The 23,954-nt window shown below is 50.5% G+C and overlaps 2 protein-coding genes and 1 long non-coding RNA gene across 20 annotated transcripts in view; 1 reads left to right on the plus strand and 2 right to left on the minus strand.

Annotated features, from left to right (window-relative positions):
* ARID5B (AT-rich interaction domain 5B) overlaps positions 1-10,510 on the minus strand; it is a 116,606-nt gene extending 106,096 nt beyond the window's left edge. The window contains exons 1-2 of one of the 5 annotated variants that reach the window (XM_067001097.1): positions 10,353-10,510; positions 9,840-10,103 (exon numbers count right to left, since the gene is read on the minus strand). In XM_067001097.1, coding sequence (XP_066857198.1) covers positions 9,840-10,103; positions 10,353-10,373 — 285 coding nt within the window. In that variant the 5' untranslated portion in view covers positions 10,374-10,510. Of the gene's footprint in view, positions 1-7,363; positions 7,782-9,401; positions 9,815-9,839; positions 10,192-10,352 lie in introns of those variants that run through there. The other 4 variants (XM_067001098.1, XM_067001096.1, XM_067001099.1 and 1 more) reach the window with 4 other exon arrangements.
* Positions 10,511-10,629: 119 nt separating this feature from the next.
* Positions 10,630-14,815, plus strand: LOC125183416 (uncharacterized). Its single transcript, XR_007165385.2, has 2 exons — positions 10,630-12,996; positions 13,198-14,815. It is a non-coding gene; the product is annotated as an uncharacterized lncRNA (long non-coding RNA).
* CABCOCO1 (ciliary associated calcium binding coiled-coil 1) overlaps positions 14,499-23,954 on the minus strand; it is a 94,309-nt gene continuing 84,853 nt past the window's right edge. For 13 of the 14 annotated variants that reach the window (XM_067001073.1, XM_067001072.1, XM_067001070.1 and 10 more), the window contains 2 exons: positions 15,140-15,648; positions 14,499-14,980 (listed from right to left, as the gene is read on the minus strand). The gene's annotated coding sequence lies outside the window, so the exon portion shown is untranslated. Of the gene's footprint in view, positions 14,981-15,139; positions 23,788-23,954 lie in introns of all 14 variants that reach the window. The other variant, XM_067001066.1, reaches the window with a different exon arrangement.

Raw genomic sequence — 23,954 nt, forward strand, 5'->3', positions numbered from 1 at the left:
GAAATAATTTATGTTTAGCAGAAATAATTTATGTTGTAATGAGAGCTGGCTGCCCACCACACCTTGCACTCTGCACATTTCTAGCACTAAATAAGGTTACAGGTTCTTGAAATAAATAAACCAGAATCCAATTTTCCTTCCAAATAAACACAACTATTTGCAAAAGGGAAAGAAATTCTTTGAGTTATTAAACAAAGAGAAAAGCATGATTGATTCTCTCTGTGTGTTTTTTTTTTTCCACTGAACACATTCCTCAGGAAATAAAATACTGCTCAATAGGAAAAAAATAATAAAAAAAAAAAAGCTCTATTGTGATAAGTTACACACAACACAAAACCTGAAGGATATCTGGTAAAAAAGCAGATCTGATATTCCACTCTCCCTCATATAATAAAAAATCGCTTCATAAGCAGGCACCTTCATTACATTTAGTGCAGTAACATGTATTTGGTCAGAAATGAAAGGCATGCTAAGCAAGCTTGTAATAAAATCTTTTCCTTTTATCATTGCACAGCATAAGAGCTTCCACCGAACAACAAACAATAGCGGTGATGTTTTAAACCTCTGTTTATGACAAACGTCAATACTTTGTAAACAAGTGTTGCATACTACAAAGTACAATTTCAATGGATGGTTTCACCCAATTTCATTACACCATCCACTTGAAATAATAATAAAAAAAAAGCTGTAGTTGCTATCTATTTCATAGCTATTATGTGGTGATTAATAAATGTCAGATGAAAAAAAAAAATATATATATATATCAGCAGTTTGTGGATGAAGTTTTCTTTCAGGATGTTGCACACAATCACCAACCCCTGTACTATTTCTAATATTAAACACTAGAGCACTTTAATAAAAACCTGACTTGGAGATCAGACATGTTTTTGGTTGAAATATTATTTTCCAAATAGCTCTCATGATCAAATGATTATGATTTCAATTACTAGTTTCTTCATATCCTTTCCAAGAACTGGTATGACTAATTTTGGCTGGCATACAAAGTAAGCTGAGCAGACAATTTATTAACCAAACGAAAAGTACAATCACTATTACATCATCAATGAATAAACTTGTTTTCCAGAATACAACCTTCACACACACACACACACACACACACACACGATGTGTACATAGGAGGAAAAAAAAGAAGCCCTACTGTAACAACAGTGAATGGGTGCCAGCGCAGCTGCCTTCACAAAATGGCGCTGGGTGTCTGAGCACAGCCGCAGTGGCACAGAGGGGTGCCCAGGAAGGCAGCACAGAGTGGCTGTCTCTGTCACCCTGCAGCAGCCACGTCCCCAGAGGTGACAGGTCCCCGTCACCCTGTGGCAGCCACATCCCCAAGGGCACAAAACGGGCAGGGACGCCCAAGGAGGGTGGCTGACTGCAGGCCTCATGCTCATGGCAGCTGGGCCGGGCCTCAGGCTCCAGGGAGGCGCTGCCGCGTAATGGCGGCCCTCACCTCATGCCTGTCAGCCTATCAGGGCCTACCCTGCACCCTCTTAAAGCTGTGGCTCCCCCACCATCTGCACCCCCAAAACTGAGCTGTTCCTGATGCTGAAGAGACACTGTTGTAGTCCTCCAGCTCACATGAAGCCCAGGCAGCTCCAGAGGAGGCCATTTTCCCCAGATCTTGGCCCCTTGCTAACACAAGAGGTCATCTGCTCCCATGGCACCCAAACTGTGGTCACCTAGCTGCTCCATCACCTTTGCTTATCCACGTATCTTGCCACCCTTTTACACACCCTCAAGCAACCTCCCCATGCATTGTGGTCAGACCCGAACTGGGAGTGGTACCGGAGGTCACCCGACATGTCCAGGGCAGCCCCCTTCCCCATTTGACATGAACCACTGCACACCCACTTCTGCAGCCCTTCTAGAGGAACCCTTTCAACGAGATGACAAAGGAATACAGATGTTGAATAAATAAAAACCAGGTACGCAGTGACACATGACTAACAAACCTTTAGAAGATTAAAGAAATCTGCTGTATAGCCTTCATGTCATTCATAATTATATCTCTGTGTAAACATGAAAACCACCCACGTCGCATAGAGTACATATATATATATAAACAAAAATCAACTTGTAGTGTATTAGCTATGCTCTGAAGTGATACGTTTATGAGGTCTCCATTGCCTGGTAAGTCTTTAATTGCAGGTTTTTTCCTGCTACACCAAAACTAGATTTACAGGAGGAAACAGTGAGTGCCGATTTCAGCTCTGCTCAGGAGCGGGATTTATCTCAGGTGCTCCTTTATGGATGCTGGTGGCCAATGGGAACATTTTTCCCAGCCACATAGTTGTCTTATTCTTGAAATAGATACTGACTATATAAAGAGGCACTTTTTCTTCTGTTTCTATAAAAGTGGGTATCTAGTCAGCCTGTAATTTCAGCACATCTTAAAAGACTCCTGCACGAAGCAGAATACTTTCATCTATTGAGTGGAAAAAGGGGAGACGGTTAAGAAACGGCGATGATACAAACTGTCCTCATCCCTCGCTTGTTTCTGAACAGCATAATCAGATTGGCATTTTCGGAGAAGAAATCCAGGGAGAAAGGGACAGTATCTTCTCGAGAGCCGTTATGCTTAAATATTATGTCACTGTTGTCTAAGCAACCATCACGGCCTCCTGCAAGCACAGACCACTGTATTGCCTGACTCAGCAGATGGCTGGAATACTTACATTCAAGGAAAGAGGTCAGGTAGTTAGAATAGTTTAAAGCAGATAATTATTTTTTAGAAGAAATATTAACTCTTACAAGGCAGGGAGTCACAGGGCACCACAGGGAGGTCGTACATCTCGACTCCACACCCGCGTATGCTACATCACAACTTCTCACTCATTGCCAATAACTAGGAAAGATTTATATTTTAGAGACGCCAAGGCAGCTTTAAAAGAATTACGGCAACTGAGATATCTCAAAATTTTGACGTGCTGAGACTGTTTTCAATCCAGCGCTTCCAGAGGTCACTTAAGGAATTCTGGAGGGCAAGAGCGATCCAAACACCTGCTTGGCTGTCTCCTAACATCAAATATGTGGCCTGGAGAGAAAGGGGAGACGCACTGTAAAAACTCTTGCCAATAATTATAGGAGACACCTCGTGTCATTTATCTGATCAGTCCGACTTGCATTAGAAAACACCTTCAGCCTTTTTACTGAAACCTTTAGGACAGCAGATAGCTGAAGATGCATATTTTACAACCCAGTACACTGCCGATGAAAACACATTCATCCACAGGAGCAAAAAATACATTGTGACTCTTACGCACTGTATTCACCACAGATAATAGAACTGCATATTTCACTGGGACATAAAGTCCCCTGTTATTCAGGGCTTTTTTTTTTTTTTTTAATATATCCCATGTTTTTTTTAGTTTTCCACAATTTAGGTGAAAATGCCCTTCGCATAATTTGCACAACAATGCTGCTCTCACCCCAGGAACCGGGCACTCTGTTCTCTGCCAGGCAGGAACTGCTGCTCCCATTCTACAGAAGGGATCACAGAGTCACAGCAAGCCTCACGGCAGGCTCCCACATGTGGCATGGGCAGGTGAAACTTTCTTTCTCCTTTCCCTGCTTTGGATGCCTCACACGGTGATGTGTATCCATGCACGGCCCTTGCCCAGGATGGACGGAGGCATCCTGCAGGATGTGGGGAGTGGGGCTGGCAGCCTAGAAGGTACCAGTGTGAAGGGACCCAGGGTGACCACCGCTCTGCACCCATGAACCCCAAGGAAAGCCTTGAAAAGGGAAACGTGCACAGCCCAAGAATTCACCGGGCACATGGGAGAATTTTAAAGAGGCCAAGGCAGAAACTTTCATCTGTTAATCCTTCCCTAATTACTTTAAAGGGCTATAATGATCTCGTTAAATTCAGGTGACAGGTATTTCCCCAGCCTCCTGCACTATTTCCCCAGACTGTGCTAGGCCCTACGTGGCTGGCTTAAACTCATGCTGATGGTGAACACTGAATCCCAACAAGTTCTCCCCATCCACCAGCATCTGAGACCAAATAGAAGACAGCAAAATTAAGGACGCAGGTGAAGCCCCTGAGGTCGCGATTCCCTTTGTGTTTGTACACAACTATTTCTACGTAACTCAGTATTTCCAAAGCGAGACATGCAGTGCGTCCCGGGGCAGGGCAGCACCGCGCTGTTGTAGGATACTTTGTGGGATACTGGTCCATCTGGGCCAGAAACGGATGGAGATGGAGCCCTCAGAGGGACGGCTGCAAGCAGCCAGATCTGACATTTCTACTGCCAGCCTCTTTCTCCATTTCTTTTCTTTTCTTTTCTTTTCTTTTCTTCCTCCGGCCCCCGAGCACAGGTTCAAACTGAATTTCTATCTGTCACTGCAGATAGAAGTTCTGACCAAAGCGAGAATAAGCTTCAGTCAAAGTGTTTTCCCATCAGATTGTTCACAGATCTCGAAGAGTTGTTTTAGTTTAGGAAGTTCACAAGCAATTAATTCCTAATTTTGCCTACTACAGTTACAGTACGAAGAGCTTTCCTTGTAGATTACATAATTATATTTTTCTTAACAAGGAGTACATTGCATTAGCAGGTTTAAATTATGCAAGCTTATTCTTTTGTCTTTTGTTATATTGTGTTCTATTGTGCTAGTAAAACAATATGTGCTTTAATTAGCAAATATCTGTAAATAATTTACTTGCTTTTCATACAGCAGAACAATGGAGCCAATTTTCACATACATCCACTGAGCATGTCTAGTGGGTTTCTTGCCAGAATCTTCCATTGTTCAGTATCTGTATCAATCTGCCCATCATTAGCAGCTAACATCTAACAACCCAGAAAGAAATCAAAGTTTCGGCCCCCAGGAGCACCCCCAGCCCCCCCCCCCCCCGAAACCGAGGCCGCAGTTTGCGAAGGAAGATTAAAATATCTAGAAAATGAAAACAAACTATTTTATTATCTATATTACCCTGGCACCTTTACGTAGAAACATGGATGCCTGCCAAGCACTAAGGTCATTGGATTCATGCCATAAAATGCCGATGTTCATCTGACCTTCTGACTGCTTTTTAGCTACAAAATAAAAAGCTCAACTTGATATGACACTACGAATCACGCAAGCGTCTGGCCTCTGCAGGGTTAAATCTGGGCGTGAACCCACACTGCACACACACACACACATACACACAAAGGAAAAAAGCTCTTAAATCAAGAGTGGATGACTGTTCTGAGACTTAAGGCATTGTTATTTTGAATGCGAATGAAAGGGCCAGAACAAGCATTGCAAGAATATTTCAATTATGTATTTCCCAGAACTACATCTCTGAGCAACTAATGCAAATATTGCTCCCATAACAGTAGAACTTCTTCCTGAATAAAAGCATATAGGAGCGTGAATCAGAAGATACTTTCTATATCACACGCATATTGTTTGAATATTATTAAAAATGCAAAATCTATGTATGTGTTACTCTCCTGAGCAATACAGTAATTATGATTAAGGGACAAGCAGCACAAAAAGAGCCAATTTATCTTACTTGTGCTTAGGAATACTATTGTGTAACTAAGCAACTAAAGACAAAATATAGTCTAATTAATTCACTCCTATGCTTATTTAAAAGACACAATTAGAACTTTTTTATTTTCCAGCCTGCACAGTATCTCAACATGCTTGAGGGTGTACCATGTGAAGCCTATTATTCTCCAAAGACAAGAGTTTAATGTTTAGTGCCACTGATCAGACTGGGAACAGCAACTCCGGAGAGCAGTGGGTGTATTTTCACAGTCTGAATGCACTGGGAAAGGGAGGGAAAAAGGAGAAATGCAAAAATGTGAAAGAAAAAGGGATCTGCCTTGAGTGACCAGACGCGCCAGATTGCTGGCTAATGGCTAGCAACATGTGGCTTCTCTGAGTAATATCCCTGCCCTCTTCTTCCTTTGCCAGCATATGCTACTGGTGGCGAGAGAGATAAAAATATACAGAGTGGATACGCAATTACCAAAACCATGATATTTTATGACAAATGCCATTTCTCTAACACTGCTATTACAGTGCGCCCGATTTCCAAAGCTGAATTACTCTGAGCAAGTGTACGGTGGAGATTGATGCTATTAGCATGATTTTTGAAGCACCCTTTAATAATCGTAATCTGCATGTTCAAAACGTGTTGCCATTACCCGTGTTGACAGATACAAGCATAAGGCATGCACCACGGAGACCAAAACGGGGCCGTTCGCGTTTCAAGTGAGAGCGTACAGGATCCTGCGCGTGGCAGAAACCCGTAGCCGTGCGGAGGGAGCAGCACGTGCCCGGGGGGTGGCAACGAGCCGCGGTCCTCGCGCACGCAGACAGGACCTGGCCGCCCAGCGAGCCCCCGGCCGCCAGCCAGGCCCCTCAAGGGACGCTGCTGGCATCTGTCCCCAAAGCGTCAGAGAACGAGCCCGCTGCACGCCTTAGCTTTCTGGAAGAATCTCTGCAATTATAAATGACATACATTTATAGAGTGATGACTTTTTTTTTTTTTTTCAATTAGTCTGAAAATGCAAAATACTGCTAGGGAAATAATTACAGGAAACTAGCTCTCTCCTCTCCTCTGTATGAGCAATGCTTACTCATGTAAATTACTTGCATGAGTAAGGATTATTTGCAAGGCGAAAAGCATTGCATCAGATCCCCAGTTTGGGAGAGCAGATGAAATCAACATGAGTTCGTAGTAAACTTAGATCCTGATGAATGAACCAAAAGCAGATTCCTACTGACGGTCCAGCCTAAGCAGAAACAACATTTATGATGATGCGGGGCGATGCACAGAATGTCATACCACGTGAAATAAATCAGTCGCTTGTTTGAGGCTTTTTAGGAATTGTACACACTGCATCACAAACCGTCCCTTGATTTAATGAGCACCGGCTTTGATATCTATTTTTAAGCCCAGCCTAATTAATGCCAACACCTTTAAAAACATGAAAATACAAGGCACTAATAAGCACATTGCTCTGGAACTGCTTCTGCCAGGGTCAGCCCCTTCACAGCCCTGCACTACCCCTCAGAACAGAGGAAGGTCTGAGCCTGAGGAGGTCTTGCCCAGGGCTGGGAGGCCGCAGCCAGCCCCTGCCCCCAGCACGGCAGGTCCCAAGCACCGGGCAAGGGGCTGGGCAGGGGCTTTCATCAGCAGCACAACTGCACAGCCACCCCCTCGGGGCCCAGCAGCCCCCAAATGTCCTCCTCTGAGCCCACAGGAGGCGCTCGCCCCTCCTGCACGAGGTGACCCCATGCGCAGCCGGTGCCTTCGTCAGCGCAGGTCTCACTGAGGCCCTCCTGGGAGCAGGGGGTGAGCTCTTCCCCGCTGGGCCTTCTCGCTTCATCCCCCTCAGCGCCACACCTGCTGCAGCTCCTGGGCCCCGGTGCTTCAAAAGCAGCGGCAAAGTTTTCAGCAGGGCAGAGCAGAACTCTTCTGGTGCACCCAACGCTGTCCCCCAGGGCAGCGTCGCTGTCCCTCACACAGCAAGACCCCCGTCCTGAGCCCAGCGCCGTCCCTGCTCGCCAGGCTCCTCGTGCTGGGAGGCCGTGGGCTTCGTGGCCTGCAGCAGCGTCTCCCTGCCGGGCCGGGGGTGCTGGAGCCCAGCCGCGGCGGCAGCGGGGGGCACGCGCCTCAGCTCCGGCCCCTCAGCGGCCTGGCCCTGGGCACACGGCGACGTCCGGCTTCAGCGGCACTGAGGGTTATATTTAAGTCTGGGTGATGAATTCAGTTGGCTATAAAAAGACTTGTATTTACACTTATCGCTGATTAGCTCAAACATTTGGCAATCAGATAAAATACGCCATCAGAGATTTCTGAGTAACAGAAGCGTTACATACCTCCTTGCTCACTCTCTCTCCTCGCAGCCACTAGCTGAGTATCGTCATAGTGTCAATGCTGCTGTTAGAAAAAAGCCGGCGGCGAGCTGCCTCTATTAACCACGATGCTAGCGCAGAGAGCTGCCAGCCACCGTGCCTAAACCTCTGGCGGGCTCGACCCAGGCCTGCCATTCGACCAGCCGCTCCCCGACGGATGCTTTTATTCACAGTGAGCGCCTCCGCTGCCCTTTGACACTGGTGGGAGCCTCCGGACAGCACACGCCGCAGCGCTGGCTCGCCTCACCCACAGCCCTACTACGTACAGCACCAGGCGTTTCGGCCCACCGCTCCTTCGCCAAGCGAAGGTGTCCGACACCCACGAATTGCCTGTCCCCTCAGCTGGGAGCAGCGTGTGTCCCCTCACGCGGGAGCCGTGTGGGGAGCCGCGGAGCCCGGGGACGTCACCCACACGGGGGGCTGTGGCCCACCTACAACACTGGGGGAGCCGGAGACCCCCCGTCCGCCTCCCGCGCGGCGCCAGCCAGCACCGGCCTTTGTCTGCCGGCTGCGCGCCGCTGAGCAGGAGTCGCATCCTTGAGAACTATTAAAAATCAATGCTAAAAATCGTTCCGGTGTCTATAAACAAGTTAATGGAGTAAGTGAAAACAAAGTACATGTCTTAATGGGAGTGTTATGTTGCCCTCTCTAGGCCCTGGCTCTCAGTGCCGGTTTCTGTAGGCTCCCTGCCAGAGAAGTATCACTCAGAGCTGTTGCTGTTGCTGCTGCTGCTGCTGCTGCTACTCTGCTAATGAATGACTAACTTAGGCCAGAGGGGAAATGACATCACCGGGGTGTAAAACACAACTGCATTAGGAAACTTTTTACCTGCTTTACATTTGTCATAATTATTCTACACAATACGACGAGCATTTGCATAATTTCGAGGCGTGCCATTATCTTAATTGAAAATTGTTTTCATATGGTTGAATAATGCGGAATGACATCAGTTAAAGCCCCGGTGAAACGCACAAGGATAATCACGCGGCTAATTACTAGCGGTGTTTGCATGTAAAAATAAATAAAATCGAGCATATTATTAGGAAGGTGCACGCAGCTGAGAACTCTCGTACCGGAGCGGCGTTCTGCTCGTAATGGCAGGATTAATTTTCTCTGATGTTCCTACCACAGTAACATGAGCCGATCATTACGGCGTATTAAAATGATTTGTGTCCCTTTCCCCACCCCCCTTCCCAATATCGCCGGCGATACACGCGCACGCACACACGGCGCCCCGGACGAGCCGCACGCAGGCACAGTTTCAAAGAGTCGCCACGGGCAGGTCCCGAGCATCCCTCGCTCGCTGTCACCCCGGCGGCTCCCGGCGAGCTCCCTCCTCGCCCCGGCGGCACCCGCGGGGCCCCCCCGCCAGTTCCCACGCGGGACCCCGGGGCCGGGCGCGGGCGGAGCGGGGCCGGGGCGCGGGGGGGCGCAACCTGCGCGGCCCCTGCCCGGGCTGCGCGGCCGAGCCGGCGGCTCCGGCAGGCGGCGCGGAGCCCCCCGCGCCCCTACCTGTCACCGCTCACCTCGCCCGGCGCGTCCCCGCCAGCCCGGTGCCTTTTGATCTCCCTCGGCCTCCATTTCGTAATTTCCGCCCTCCCCGGCGCACCGGCTGCCGCCGAACCGGCCCCGAGCGCTGCCCGCGCGCCCCCCCCGCGCCCCCTCCTCTCCTCTGCCCCTCCCGGCGTCCCCGGCCCGGCCGGGCCCCGGCGGCGTAGCGGGGGGTCGGGGCGAGCCCCGCACTCGTGCCCCGCTGCCGGGCCGGGTGGCGCCGCGCCCGCCCCCCGCCCGCCCGCCCGAGTTCCCGGGCAGCGCGCACCGGAGCGCCCCGACGGCGCGGCCCCTCCGCGGGCACCGGGGGGACACGGGGGGGGCCGAGCCCAGGCATGCAGGTGGGGACGGGATGGGGACCGGGGGGGGGGGGCGCGGGGGGGGGGGGGGGGGGCCGGAGCTGCGTTTACCACCTCGCCATGGTCACTGGTCCTGCCCTGGGGGGTGTCCTCGGGGAGAAAATAAAGTTTGGCGCTGGAGAGAAGTTGCCGGCTGGTGCGCTCCTCCCAGAGCAGCTGCAGCTCCGCGATGCAGGCGGGCTCCTCCGCGCGGCACCGCACGAAGAAGAAGTCGCCGAGGGAGAGGACCCGCGCCCGGCCGCCGCCGCCGCGGCGCTGGAAGCGGAACGCCCGGTAGAAGACGTAGGGGCCGTGCGAGCCGCACGGGGCGCCGACCCACTGCGGGGAACAACAACACGGCGGCGGCATCAGCGCCGGCTCCGCGCCGCGCAGCGCCGCGCAGGGCAGGGCGGGGGGGGCGGCGGAGGGAGGGAGGGAGGGAGCGAGGGAGGGAGGGAGCGAGGGAGGGATGGAGGGCGGCGGGGGGAGAGGGAGGGCGGCGGGAGGGGAGGGAGGGAGGGAGGCAGCGAGGGAGGGGAGGGGGCGCGGGGCTGCGCGGCGCTGCGCGGCGGCGGGGCCGCGCGGTACCTGCAGTGCGCTGCGCTCCATCGCGGCTCCGGCGTGATTGAACTCAACATTCTCCCAAACTTGTTGGCGTGAATGGAGCCCGGCAGGTCCTGGCAGGGCGAAGCCGGCCCCGCCGCCCGCCGCCCCCCGCCGCCGCCGCCCCCGCGCCGCCCCGCCGCCGCCGCCGCCCCCCGCCCCGCCGCGCGCCCCGCCGCGCCCCCCCGCCGCGCGACCCCCGCCCCGCCGCCCCCGCGCCGCCCCGCCGCGCCCCGCCGCCGCCGCCGCCGCGCGCCGCGACGCCCCGCGACGCCCGCCCCGGCCCCGCAAAAATGCCCGGGGGCGCCGGCGGGGCGCGGGGGGGCGGCGCGGGGCCGGCGGGGGGGCGGCGGGGCCCGGCGGGGCGCCCCGCGATTTTTGGGGGGCCGAAAGGGCGCGCGGGCGCGCTGCGGATCTGACAGGACCTGCGTGTATATGTCTAATATAAAGCCCATTTCCTGCGGCGCGAGGGGCGCTGCTCGGCCCCGCACCGCGCCCGCTCCGCACCGCTCCGCACCGCACGGCCGGGAGAGCCCCCCCTGCGCGGCGCCGGGCGGAGCGGGGCCGGGACCCCCCCCCCGGGCCGGGACAGCCGCGGGGGGGCTCGGTGCCTTTTTTCTCTTTTTTTTTTCGTTTTTCCCGGGGAAGGAGGAAAGTGGGTTATCGATTATATAAACGCATCAATATTAATGCGCGTGTGCGCCAGGGACAAGCGCGAAGACAAGAAACACCCGGGGGGGGGGGGGGGGCTCTGCGCATCCCGCGGAGCCTCCACGCTCCCCCCTCTCCCCGGGGGGGTCACGGGCTGCGCACACGCGCAGGGGCCGGGAAAGTTTCCGCCGCGGCCCCTCCGCGCCCGCGGAGCCCGGGGGGGGCATGGGGGGGCTCCGCTGCTGCCCACCCGCCCCCCCCCAGGGCGCTGCCGCTCCGCGCCCGCGCAGCCCCGCGGCCGCCCCGTGCGCGCACCCCGGGACCGGGGATGGGGGGGGGGGTGTGGGTGCGGAGCCGCCCCCAGCGAGGCAGCCCCGGCCCCCCGGCAGCGAGCCAGCGGGGGGCTGAGAGGGACGGGGGGGGATAAATAAATGAATAAATGAATGGGGAAATAAATAAATAACGTCCGCACTAATGACGCCAGCGGTGACGTCAGCGCTGCGTGCCCCACGACACAGCGCGGGGGGCAGCAACAAGTGCGGGCGGCGGCGGCGCCGCTCCCGGGGCGACCCCTGGCGCCCGGCCCGGCCCCCCCCGGCCCCGGGAGCGGCGGCGGAGCCCCCCCGGTGCGGGGCTGCCCCGCGGGGCCGGGCCCGGGCACGGCTCCCCCCGCGGCTCCCCAAGGCCGGGGGGCTCCGGGCGGCGGCCCCCGGGGGCCCTCTGCGGCTGCGCTGGGTGTAGCAGGGCGCTTCCCCGGGCCCCGAAGGAGATCCATGTGCTGCGCACGTGTCCGAGCCGGCTTGGGTAACACGGAGCTCACGGTGCCCGCTGCCATGGCTGCGTGAGCGCTGCGGGCACAGCCGGGCACCCCGGTGCTGAGTGGGGCGGCCGCGGGGTCCCCCCGGCTGCTAGTGGGGTGAAGCCACCGCCTGGGCTGCCGGGAGCCCTTGTGAGTGGGGTTTTGCTGGCTGGCAATGTTGGCGGTGCTTCCCTGGGGGCGGCTGTGATTCTCCTGGTTCCTCTGGAGGGAAAATCAAACTTTTCGTTCCAGCGTGCAAAAGGCTTGCTCCTCTGTGCCCTGTGGTCCTTTACGGTGGTGCCCTAGCATCCATCTGGTCCGTGGCCCTACAGCCTCTTGGCTTGTACACAGCAGGACGGAAGAAAATCATCTTCAGCACAAGGGATGGGGAATTTGCTTCCATGCCAGAGGTGGAGGCAGTTGGGGTCCCTGTGGTGCCTTCCTGGGCTTACGTCTGTGGGAGTGAGCCCCTGAGCTGTGGGTGCTGCACTGGGGCAGGCGGGAGGCTGGCACGGGGACGGCAGGAAGCCAGCAAGTGGCAACGCTGAGGGTCCTGCACAGCCTGGGTCGGCAAAACAAGCCACACAGCTCAGGAGAGCCACTGAGAGCTGTTCTGGCCACTAAAATCCAGTGCTTTGTGCCTGGGAGCTCAGTTAGCCAGGGGGAGGGTATTTGGAAGGGGATGGGGAGGTGACACAAGGAGACCTGCACATTGAAAAATCCCCACAGAACCGGGAGCGCCGCTTCTTGTCACCCCCAGCCAGAATAACTTGCATTTCTTCAGCAATTCACCTTTGTTTTCACTGACCTTGGCATGTTTAATCAGGGTTATACTCTCACGCAGATAAAGCCGTCCTCAAACGATTGTTACAATATATTGGGCACAAACAGGTTTTTATTTGTTTATTCATTTGCTTGATCTCAGGCAGGTAGGGCTGCTCCTTTCCCACAACATATATTCAGGTGGCAAAGAGAACTTCCCGTTTCCTTTCGCACCCAAATTCCTCTGCTTCTGCCCTGGCAGCCTCGGTGCTGCCCCCGCTGCACGGAAGCATCCTCCCCGGCTCCGGTTGCCCCATCTTTCCTGCCAGCCATGACCTTGCGCCTCAGGAAGCGAGCATCCATCCCTCCACAGCACGGCACGGCACACGAAGGCGAGGCTGGGGAGCACAGGACCAGGTAGGGTGCACGGGTGCAAGGACACATGGTTTTGGTCCTCAGCAGAGACTCCTTGTTCATGCAGCACACCAGCAGGCAGGGCTTGGCACGTGATGAGCTGAGCCACCACGCGGTGCACTCAGCTCCTGCAGGGCTCCATGGCACCTCCGCGGTCTGGGGCAGCTCAGCTCCAAAGTCCGTGCTCGTGTTTATCTCCTCAAGGGGTTACATTGAAAGTCGAAATTCAGATGGTGGCACCGTCTGATGCTTGCTTCAAGAGCCAGCTGGGCAATGTCAGAAAGGTCCCTAAGCAGGTTGGGTTCTTCTCACCTAACAGATCACCTGGCAGGTTGGTGTCCAACATGAGCCAGTGGCCCAGCTTCGCCAGCAAGAGGCAGCTCCCAAGGGCACTCGCGGGGTGTTCCTGTTCTCCTGCGGGACAGGTGGCCCCTGAAGGTGCCCCTGCCTCCCTATAGCTGCGCTTGGGTCACCTGCCTGCCCTGCCCTGTAGGTGACCAAAGCATCTGTGAAGCACCGGCCGCCATCCTCACACCAACACCTTCTCCTCATGGCTCATAGCGGCAGGAGTTGGTGCCACCTCAGAAGCTGGTGAAAGACCCATTGGGCTCCTTCCTGCACGCTCGCAGCTGAGCCGCAGCCCAGGCAGTGACTCCTTTTGGGAACGGCCCAACAGCCGAGGCCTCTCCTGCTCTCACCAAGGATGCACAGAGCCATCGGGGAGGACGAGGTGCGCACATACGTTGCCAGCCATCTGCCCATTGTCCCTTTAGGCACCTTCCCTTTCATCCCCCAGCGTCCCCGTGGCAGGGGAGGATCCCAGCGCGGGCGGGAGGAATCATTCACCCTCCATTGCCATGCTCCAGCGCCCAGCCGATGCCATCTCTTCAACCAGTGCTGCTGGCTGTGAGGACCATCAGCATCCTGCTGAACTTTATGATGGTTTTGACATTTTGAACGTGGCATCAACAGTCTGTTGCAGTGCACTCGAATACATATTTGCAGCAACAACAGTACACATATTGATCATTGCTCTGACATCAATTGCATAGAGGTCTCCCCTCCCCCTCAAACGCAAAAATAAATAAAATAAAATATAAAATACCCAGCTTGTTTATAGCAGAAATTGAAATTCCACATATAATCAAAAAGTTGGATTTTGTCCTGCAGGCACTGGATAAGTTTCTTCGTATGAATATTTTGTAACTTTCGCTGGCCAAAAGAAATGTGCAAAATGTTGTAATGTTTCTGTGCTCTCCTTTGGACATTCCAGGCTTTTGCTTAAGCTTCTCATAAAAGGCTATTTTCAGCAGAGGGAGGAGAAAAAAAGCTTACAGTATGCCGAGTCAATAAAGTAATGCAAAACCATAAAACATAGCAATGATAACAACAGAAGATCTGTAGATTACAAAGGAAATAAGATCAGGATCAGACAGAGCAGTAGCTGGAAATGAATATACAAAAGCCAAAATAAGACTGCTCCTAATAAACAAAGTTGAACCAAAAAGCATTTAAAGCGTTAATTTATTAAATAACTTTATTTTCGTGCCGTACAATTAAAAATATTTGTGGTTAGGAATGTTGGGAGACAGGAAGCAATTTAAACTGTAGTCTTCTAAACCCATTTTTATACTTGGAATGAAACCCAACCATGATCCAATCTTAAACCTCATGTTTGCATGCGCGGGGGCTGGGGAGGCCAGCATTGTTTTGTTTTATTTCATTTATTTATTTTCTGCTTGGAGCTTTTCTCTTCCAGGCTTTTAAGTCACTGAGGAGTTTTATGGAGCGTGCTCGGGGTGGCAGACGGATCCACAGCAGAGCTGCGAGGGCGACGCCGGCCCCTGCCCGAAGCCAGTGAGCCGGGCGGGACCCCAGGCCCTTTGAAGTCGATGGGAGGCCCGGCGCTCACTCCCCTCGGGTTGGGGATCGGTCCCTTACTTAGAGAGTTCTTTAGATCAGACATTCGCATCACCCGCTGGAAGCACTGAAAACACAAGCAGACAAAGCGTTTATCTCCCGTCCGAAAAATCCACAAGCCCCAGTCAACAGCCCCCGACCCAACTGAGAATAAAACCCCACGTGAGATCAGCTTTGAAATCACCACCTTTAAAGCATATATGCATTTGGAGTTATTTTTATTTACCTTGTGCTTTTCCACGATACTGGCATCGCGCTGTAAGCTGCCCTCTGGGACCGCCAGGTGCTCCCCTGAGGCAGACCCCAAACTGCCCTGGCACTCCCTGGACTCCAGGGGCAGGCTGGCTGACAGAAATCACCCCGAAGATCGAGAGGCTTGGCAGTGACGGGCTGGCCGCCGTGGGACTCCTCAGGTCACAGTGCAGAAACCGGGAGGATGCCCGGATGCTCATAGAGCATTTGGAGCCCCGTAGCAAGGGGCACGTGTCACTCTGAAGCTCTGGGATGGGAGTAGCCGGTGGTTTGGCAGCCCCCGAAATGTTTGCTTAGCTCTCCCGGTAACAGTAAGCTGAGGTGGCTGCTACCTATTGCCTGAGGAGCTGGTTTCTTGGAGTGGCACGGGGTGATGGGTCAGCGAGAGCAGAGCCCACACAGGCTCTGCCTGATCGGTTACTAACCAAGATACACTTTTCAGATGTTGTTAATTGAGTCTGATGAATTTTGCTCCGGTGGGACCTATTATAGGCAAAAATACAAGTGACATCAGAGCCATAACTCATAAAAATCAAGTCCCTGAATTACATCTGAGAGCAATATGAAAATGCAAGTGGGATTGCAAATGGTATCAAATAACTTTCTGTCATACCTTATTAATACCACAGAGCTAATAGAAACAGCTATATTATCATCCTAATGTCATTATATATATAAAATACACATGCGCACATACACACAAACAGTGTGTGTAATTATAACAACATTATTTTGTTCACACAGCCTGAAATACGTGATTAGGCGGCAGCTCTGAAATGGCAATATTCAATCAGGTATGACTTGTATATTGGCTCAGAGCACAGTCTCCTACTTATGTAAAATTATGCCTTGCTATGTGCGGCGTTAGCATGGACGGCTGTGACAGAAAGTCGGAGCTGAGGCCACAAAGATCATTTCATCTCGAGTCGGAAGACCTGAATCGTCATTTTGCAGCTGAAATACCCTCAATGCCCAGCAAACTATCCCAGGCTATCATTTCTTGCCTGTATTACCTCAGAAAACATGCTAATTTATCTGCCAAAAATAGCTGCCTTTTCACAAAATCCTGAATAAAATCTCTCCGGTGGAACTGATCCTAAATGCAACCAAACTATTTCTTTTTTAATCATAAAGCTCAGAAAGGAACATCGTTTGTTAGGGCTTCAGATGTGCTTCAGTTTCTAAATGTTGCACAGGAAATGCGCACACCAGCCATTTCACATCCATCTCCTGTCAAATAATTTACCTCAACTGTTTTTAGTGAAAATATCCATATGTATATATATTCCTGCGCAACGGGGATAGCTGGAGTTGTAAATATCATCTCAAGAATGCCAGGCCATATTTACCCAAGTCAGTGGTCAAAGCAAGTTGCTATTCTCAGTGTGCCAGATTTAAATTGATTTAAGTAAACAAGCTGACCTCTTTCCACTTAGCAGGTCTTAGCTGGCACAGATCTTTTCCTGAACTTTTTTTTTTTTTTTTTTTTAATGAATTTGGTGGGCCGCAGAGGAGGGCAGGCAGCTACCTCTGAGGAAGCAGACAGTGCTGGTCGGGGAGCCAGGCAAGGAGGGCAATGTTTCCCAGGCAAGAGATGCACCAGTCAAACTCAGAACTTTCCTTTCTTCCTGCCTTGCCCTCATCTGAAAGCAGGGGACTCCACATCTTCATTAACCTTGAATATATTGCCCCATGCCTAAATCCTCAGGGCAACACTTGCTCTTCTGTTTCGGGATTCAAGTTTCCCATTTTTTCCAGTTGCTTTGTGCAAGGACTTCTGACCTCATGGTTACTGGGATCTTTTTTTGACAGCACTCCCATGAGATGCAGCAACACAGGGAAGGGGCTCCTGCAGCAGCTGAAGAAAGCAGGTTGGTTTGTCTGGGCACCGGGACCTCCTCCCTTGTCCCTCTTCATGCAGACATTTTCCTGTAAGCTCTAGCAGTCACTTGTACACAGTTATTCCCATGACTCCATCCTTCATCCGAGTTACAAATGCGACAAAACTTATGATTCATTCATCTAGCACAGTTTAGCAACTTCTAACCTTCGGCTAAGCTGTCTTCAAGCCGTAGCTACCTAAGTGCATTCTCAAGGCAGCTCAGCAAACAATTTGCTGCCCACATAAAACCACTAATGCTACAGCTACCCTGCTTAAGAAGGCCATATAGAGCCTAATTGCTGAGCATGACTCAAGAGGTCTCCCTGAAACTAATTTTGAGAAGAAATTACCTGCCGGGGTGAGAGGATGGAGCCACGTTCAGATCCCAGTACAGAACACTTCTGTTGCCCATTGTGAAATTTCTTCCCAGGACATCTTTGCAAAGTGCTGAGCAGTCCCCAGCTGCCCGACACCTTGCGTGCAGGCGAAAGGTTTTTGGAAGCTCACAAGCAGCAGCCAAGGCTGCCTGCATGACCAAGGAGGGGGAAAATAAAAATGCTGCGAGTGGGAACCCGGGCTGAGCCCTCAGCATCCTTTCAGGGTGTCATTCGCAGGCAGGATCCAGGCAGAAAAGCTTCCCCCATGGCAGTGCCAGACTCAGACCCTGGTGGAGGCACAGTGAGCTGGTGGCAGCAGTGACTGTGGAAGAGTTACTGCTCCTGGCTGGGATCTGCCTGTTGGCTGCAGCCACACAGTGCTCAGCACCAGGCAGAGCTCTTCGCTGGGGGCAGGAAAGGTCCTGGCTGACTTTTGGTCAGGTTCAGGCAACACCTGCCTTAGCCACCCAAGGAAAGGCTTGTGCATTCGCCTGTGGGTGGGTAGGGACACCTCTCTCCGTTAACACCTGTGCAATGCTCAGACCCCTCCCTGTCGATGCCACCACCCTAGAGCTGAGCCCTCGGCAGCCTCTCCTGTATTTGCCCTCATGCAGAGGGGAGCCTGCAGCTGGGTGAGGACATGACATCTGCTGGGGGACCTCCAGCAACTCGGCTTCTCCCAGATTTTACCCGGAAAAAAACATTGGCATCAGATGTGAAGCAGCAGTAGAGCAGACACAGAACAAAATAACTCGTAGTGCCTCGACTCCAGGGACTGAAGGCCTCTTTTTGCTTTGCTGGACAACCAGCTCAATGAGCAAGTGCTTTTCTGTCCCAGGTGGCGGTGGTCCCTGGTGTGGGGGTTTCTGTACTTCCCCACGAACTGGCGTTACAGTTGGGCTGACATAACTAGGGATTTTAATCACAAGACTTGTTGGATAAGCACTGGAGAGGATGCAGAAATTATTCCTCCTTTTCCTGATGCATGTAAACACGTCAAACTAAAATACTAGAAGGGAAAAGGAATTGATCTGTAAGTCCAGGCTTGCCAAATGTACCGGGTTATCCAACCGTTGTTTCCAAGGAGCAGAGATATCTGTCATACCAGAGAGTCTTTCTTTACCTCATCTCCAGCACCTCCTATTCTTGCTCAAGTTAGCTCTGGACACGTTTCTGAAGTACAAGAATCTCTGAGATCTAACCACAATGGATCCAAGCCCCTGGGGATGATAGATTTTTTTTTTTTTAAATCCTCTTGAGAAACAGATGCTTTGGCTCATCTTCATTATACCTAGTCTGATTTATTTTAATTGCTCTGGGTAACCAGAATACTATGATTGCATAATCTCAGGCATATGCCTTTAAAAGGAAGCCTTGGCTGCAATACTGAGAAGGCAATGTTAAATACAGAAAAAGTATTATGCAAAGTCTAATTTATTTTGGAAATCAGTGGAAAGAGTTCTGCTGAAAATTCAAGGGAAAACATATGCCACATTTGAATAATGAGTTGGAGAGGTGCTTTACCTAGCTTTTCAATAAAAAAGGGCTCTGAAAATTGCATTCCTTCGAAAACATCTCACATCCAAGCCCTGAATGTAAGTGAAATCAGAGGGCAGTTATGTCCATGGTGGCAGCTACTGCCCCAGGGCTGGGCAAGAGCCTGACACTGAGCACTATGGAGATCAGTCGGACCCTGTACAAGAGTAACTAGAAAAGTAGTAACTGAAAAGAAAAGCAAGCAAGGGAGCGTTTTAAGCAGCGTCAATGAGAAATGCAGGCAAGAAAAGAGAAGGCCTGCTGATATTCACCCTCGCTGTACCTAGAAATATAGGACCATCGGTACAACAGGACAGGCTTAGCAGCACTGCAGAGAAATATCGGAATGCCATCCACTTCTCTTCTGATCTGATGCAATTCACAAGATGCCAAATATTGTCGGCTTGCAAATAAAACTCTGCAGAGACTTTCTTCCAATGAAGAAAAAAAAATAAGGTACTTAAGAGTTGGAACTAGAAAAAGAATAATTTATTTTGAAGTCCTGTCAATATAGATTGCCATTAATACACTGGTTGTCTGGAGAGAGATCCATACCTTACAAAGAGCTTTCTCTTTCTGTGTATTTTTTTAGATTATCTATTTGGACAAATGAATAACTGCCATAAATACTGTCCCTAAAGCCAGTGAGTGTTCTCTGAGAGAATTTGTCCAAAAACTGGGAGAAAAAAAAAACAAAAAACAAACAAACATAAAAACCCTGCTCTTGGCATATTGATATGCTTTCCTGTCTCAGAGGGAAAGGAAATGCCATGGATTTGGTAGGTTACCTACACTGTATTCACTATTTAAAAACATGGAACTGAGATTTTGTTTTGCAGGAAATATACTAGATTCATCCTCAACAGCCTTGGTGAGCACAGAGAAGCGTATCTATGTAAACTGTGTCTCTGGACGTGCAAGAGATATCGTGGAGGACGTTTAACCAAACACGGGCTTTGCACAAAGCTGAGATAAGTAAGCCCAATAAATTTCACTGGTGAAAGAGGAGACCCATAATCATATCTTTTCTGATCTTTAAGAGACACCACGAATACTTTTCCCTTAATTTCACTTTGTATTGTTTGTGTGGGAACAAACTTTTATTCGAAAGGACAAACCCCAGAACTGCAGTCAGTACTACCATGCCGAGAGGACAGGTGCTTTGAAACCAGGTCATGTAAGCTATCCATACTAACGTCGCTAATTTTTCCAGAACAATCAACTTTACTAATCAATCCCCATGAAGCAAAACAAGCACATTCTTAGGAGACCAGTGGCTGCTCAGCACAGCTGGATCAGTGGGCACCTTGAAGACACTGGTGGCTGCTTTCCTTGCAATTTGCAGCACAGAGCTATGAATGACGGAGCCTTGATTTGTGCCTGGGCTTCTGAGTCTCTGCCGTAGGACACCTAAGAAACCATAATCAGCAGCAATAGTAGAAGTGCTGCGAACAGGCAGTAACAACACAATATAAAGGCTACACCTTTAAACGCCCGCAAATTTACTTCAGGTTTGGAGACTATAATGAGATTCTAGTTTGGGAGAATGAGCCCTCAGAGACTATTAGGAATATTAATGTTATCGCAGAAGTTTATTAGTGCCTGCATGTCTAGAAGTGAGTAAGGAAACCCTTTGGGCTTTGTTGCATTATCAGCAATTATCATGCAAAAAATTTCTTTTCCTGTTCCTCCCTCTGATAGGGTTTTGAAAAAAAAGGCTCCAAGAATAATCTTTGTGAAGTGTTTCAGTTTTTCAGTGGAGCGGATGCTTCTGCCGTTGCCGTCTGCGTACCTTCGTTTCTCAGTTGAAGGCTTTCCCTCTCCTTACTTCTCACAAATGTTCCTACTTCCAGATCAACTATTCCGCATGTCTCCTGCTCATGAAAGTTGTAGGTGCATCTGCCATTGCACAGAATTAAAACAACTCTTCAGATTTGGGATCGCACGTCTGTTTTGTTCACTTTTTCAAACCAAGCTACGGTCCTTTACTTTGCTCTCCTCTTTCTATTTGTGCTCTCATTTCTGCTCGTGGAGAGATATTGCCATCCCTTGATTTACAGTGGAAGCAATGTGGTTCTGTTGTTTATTCAGATGCCAAGAAGTTGTCGGTGATCAGCTTTGCAAGGAAAAAGCCATCAAGATGTAAGCACAGGTTCCGGAAACGTGTCCCTGACACCAGAAATCCTTCCTGTCCCTTCTCTTCTTTTTAATGGGTTAAGGGCTATAAAATCTTGTGCCTATTATCTATGCTGTGATCTAGTGCCTTGATCAGTCTTTCTGAAAGGTTTGCATTCTTTTAAGCTCCTCATATGTTAAGGGAAAAAAAAGTCAGCAGTCACACCAACCGATGGGATTGGAAACTCAAAGCAAAACTCAGCACTGCTGCACGCTGAGGTTGCAGTGCTGCAGAAATCAATGGGCTTGTGGCAGGAGGCTTGGGAAGAGGAATGTGCCTGGGAGGACATCCATTTCTCCTGAAAGCACTGTTAGTGCTCCTCCGCCCAGGAGGCACATTTAAAGATGAACCAGACTTTTTCTGACTTCAGAAGAAACCTGCCCATGCTTGGCTTCAATGGAGCAGCGGCATGGGTGCAAAATTTCAACCTTGTCTACTTTTTGAAAGAAAATCTTTAACGCACCCCTTGCTCCAGGAGCTTTACAGCCCGGGATAAGGGCTCCATAGCAGTCAGCTGCATACAGAACAGGAATACCATACCTTTCTGAAAGCAGAAGCAACAAGCACCCACTAGTTTTTCACAAGCAGCAGAAGCAAGCTCCTGCACTGGGCAGCTCACTCAAAGCCAGCCAGAGCACTCTATGTCAGTGGTACCATCAGAGTGGTACCCCATTAGCATCTCCTCTGACATAGGCAGTTACCAACAAACCTTTCCGAACTAAAGACAAGGCCTTGATTCGGTCTTGGTTAAACTCTTGCTGCTTGGTGTGCTTTGAAAAGTGGGGCATATTGCTGATGGAGGAGCTCTTGGCTGTTACATTTAATTAAGGATTCTGCTGAAAGTTCTGCTTAAAATAACAAAGCTTGCTGTTTAGAAAAGCGTAGGTGATTCCCCCAGAGGCCTGGCCAGCATTCTTCCTCCTATTGTATAACATTATTGATTAATCAAAACTAATGCTCACAGCTGTTGCCTGATGGATAATGTCTTTGGTGTTTGCCTGCATATAATTATTTACTACTTTATTGATGTTATTTATTTCTTCATTAAGTATAGTTGGCTGTTTAATTATGTGAAACACAACTGCAAGTGTCGCTGCTAAAAGCCATGGGAAGGACTGCCCAGAGCTGAAATCTTTCAACCATAAACTCTACAAATAAATCTAAAGATAAAAATATTTTAGCCAACATTTTGAATGAAGACCATCAAACCCCAAATGCACTACATGTAATCCGGAGACCAGCGCTGGAGTGCCATGTTCAGATAGATTTGCAATGCTGATTTGATTGTGCATGGCACAATGGCCTTTATAGACTTGCATGTTTTATTAGATCTCCAAAACACATGAGAGGTCCCTATCTATTATTCTTGGTAGCTGAACGTTTGAAATAAATCACAAGTAAACTCTGATTTCCAAGAGCTTACACTCCAGGAGTGCCTGACAAAGCCCCTTCCAGAAAAATAAATCCTGTGCTGAGTTCTGAGGACCTCCCAGGCCAGATGCTGACCCTGTCTAGCATCCCTGGTGAAAACCGCAGTCTTTCTCGAAGAGCTCCCTTCACAGTCTCCCTTTTGCTCCCCTCACTCTCCATGGGGGACACAGACCCCTGTGCCCTCCCTGCCCCAGCATGCCACTGCCCTTTCCCCTCCTCAGAAGCACCAGGCACAGTTGTTGCAGCAGGTCTCTGCCCAGACTCACTAAATTAAGAGCCAACGTCTAATCTGTGGATCCACATGGGATGAGAAGGGATGCACTGAAGTTTACTTAGCTCATGACATAAAGCTAACCTTAACAGAATTGCTTCCAAGCCATTGGGATCTGAGGGCAAAATCAACATCTCAAATTCTATCTGGTAACCACAAGGCACTAAGGACTAATCAGATTTAAGGCACGAGGCGGCTTTCAGCAATCTCTAGGTACCTACCATTTCAAAAAAACATTGAGGTACGTGACTACAAATATGCTATTAGAGAACTCAGAAGGATCTTCTCAGTCTGTAAACAAACTAGAGGACCTACAAACCCTGTTGTTAGCTCACAAATCATTAACACACCTATAAAATATCCAAAGTAGCCTCTGTATCTCCTTAGTCATAAAATAAAAATTCCTCTCTGACACCCTTTCCAAACAGCCCTCAGCAGGCCTTTTCCCCAGGGCAAGAGAACAAACAGCTCTGGCAGTCCTTGCTTGGCCATCAGTTTGTTATTTGGGAGCTACTAGCGTGAATATTTCCACACAGCTCTCTGTAGATCTTTTCCTTACTTCTGAGGTTGTGCATTAAAATTAGCGAGGTCTTAGCTACCACTTTATGAAAAGTGCATAGGATGGCCAGTTGCCAAATCTCTAAACTCCCTATAGCCTCCACCCTAGCGCAGAGGCCTCCACTTTCTCTTCAGGAGCCCAGAGGAGGACCATTACCACCAGATGTGGTGATCCAACGCGCCTCAAACTCAGAGCATGATCAAAAGTTTGCTGTTGAGGCCAGATTCTGTCCATGCTTTCAATACACAGTGTACACTCATCTCTTTTAAGACACATCTGGGAAAGACCCCATGCTGTCAGGTGGTATCTCCAAGGGGGAAGGAACACACCCAAAGGACCATGTTCGGCTGCGTTGGGAGTACGATCCTACACAACTGCATGGGACAGCCACTGAAATCAAGGTAAAACAACAGAAAAATCAGGCAGTGCCTGGCAACCAGTCAACATCTCTGTGCCTAAATGCTCTGCCCTCGTACCCTGGGTCTCTAGAAAACAACCAACTGTCCAGTGGATTCATTCCACCCATGCTCTGCTCCCTTTTTGCTGGATTTATAGCA

Source organism: Anser cygnoides, chromosome 7, assembly GCF_040182565.1.
Source record: "Anser cygnoides isolate HZ-2024a breed goose chromosome 7, Taihu_goose_T2T_genome, whole genome shotgun sequence".
NCBI classification, from domain to species: Eukaryota; Metazoa; Chordata; class Aves; order Anseriformes; family Anatidae; genus Anser; species Anser cygnoides.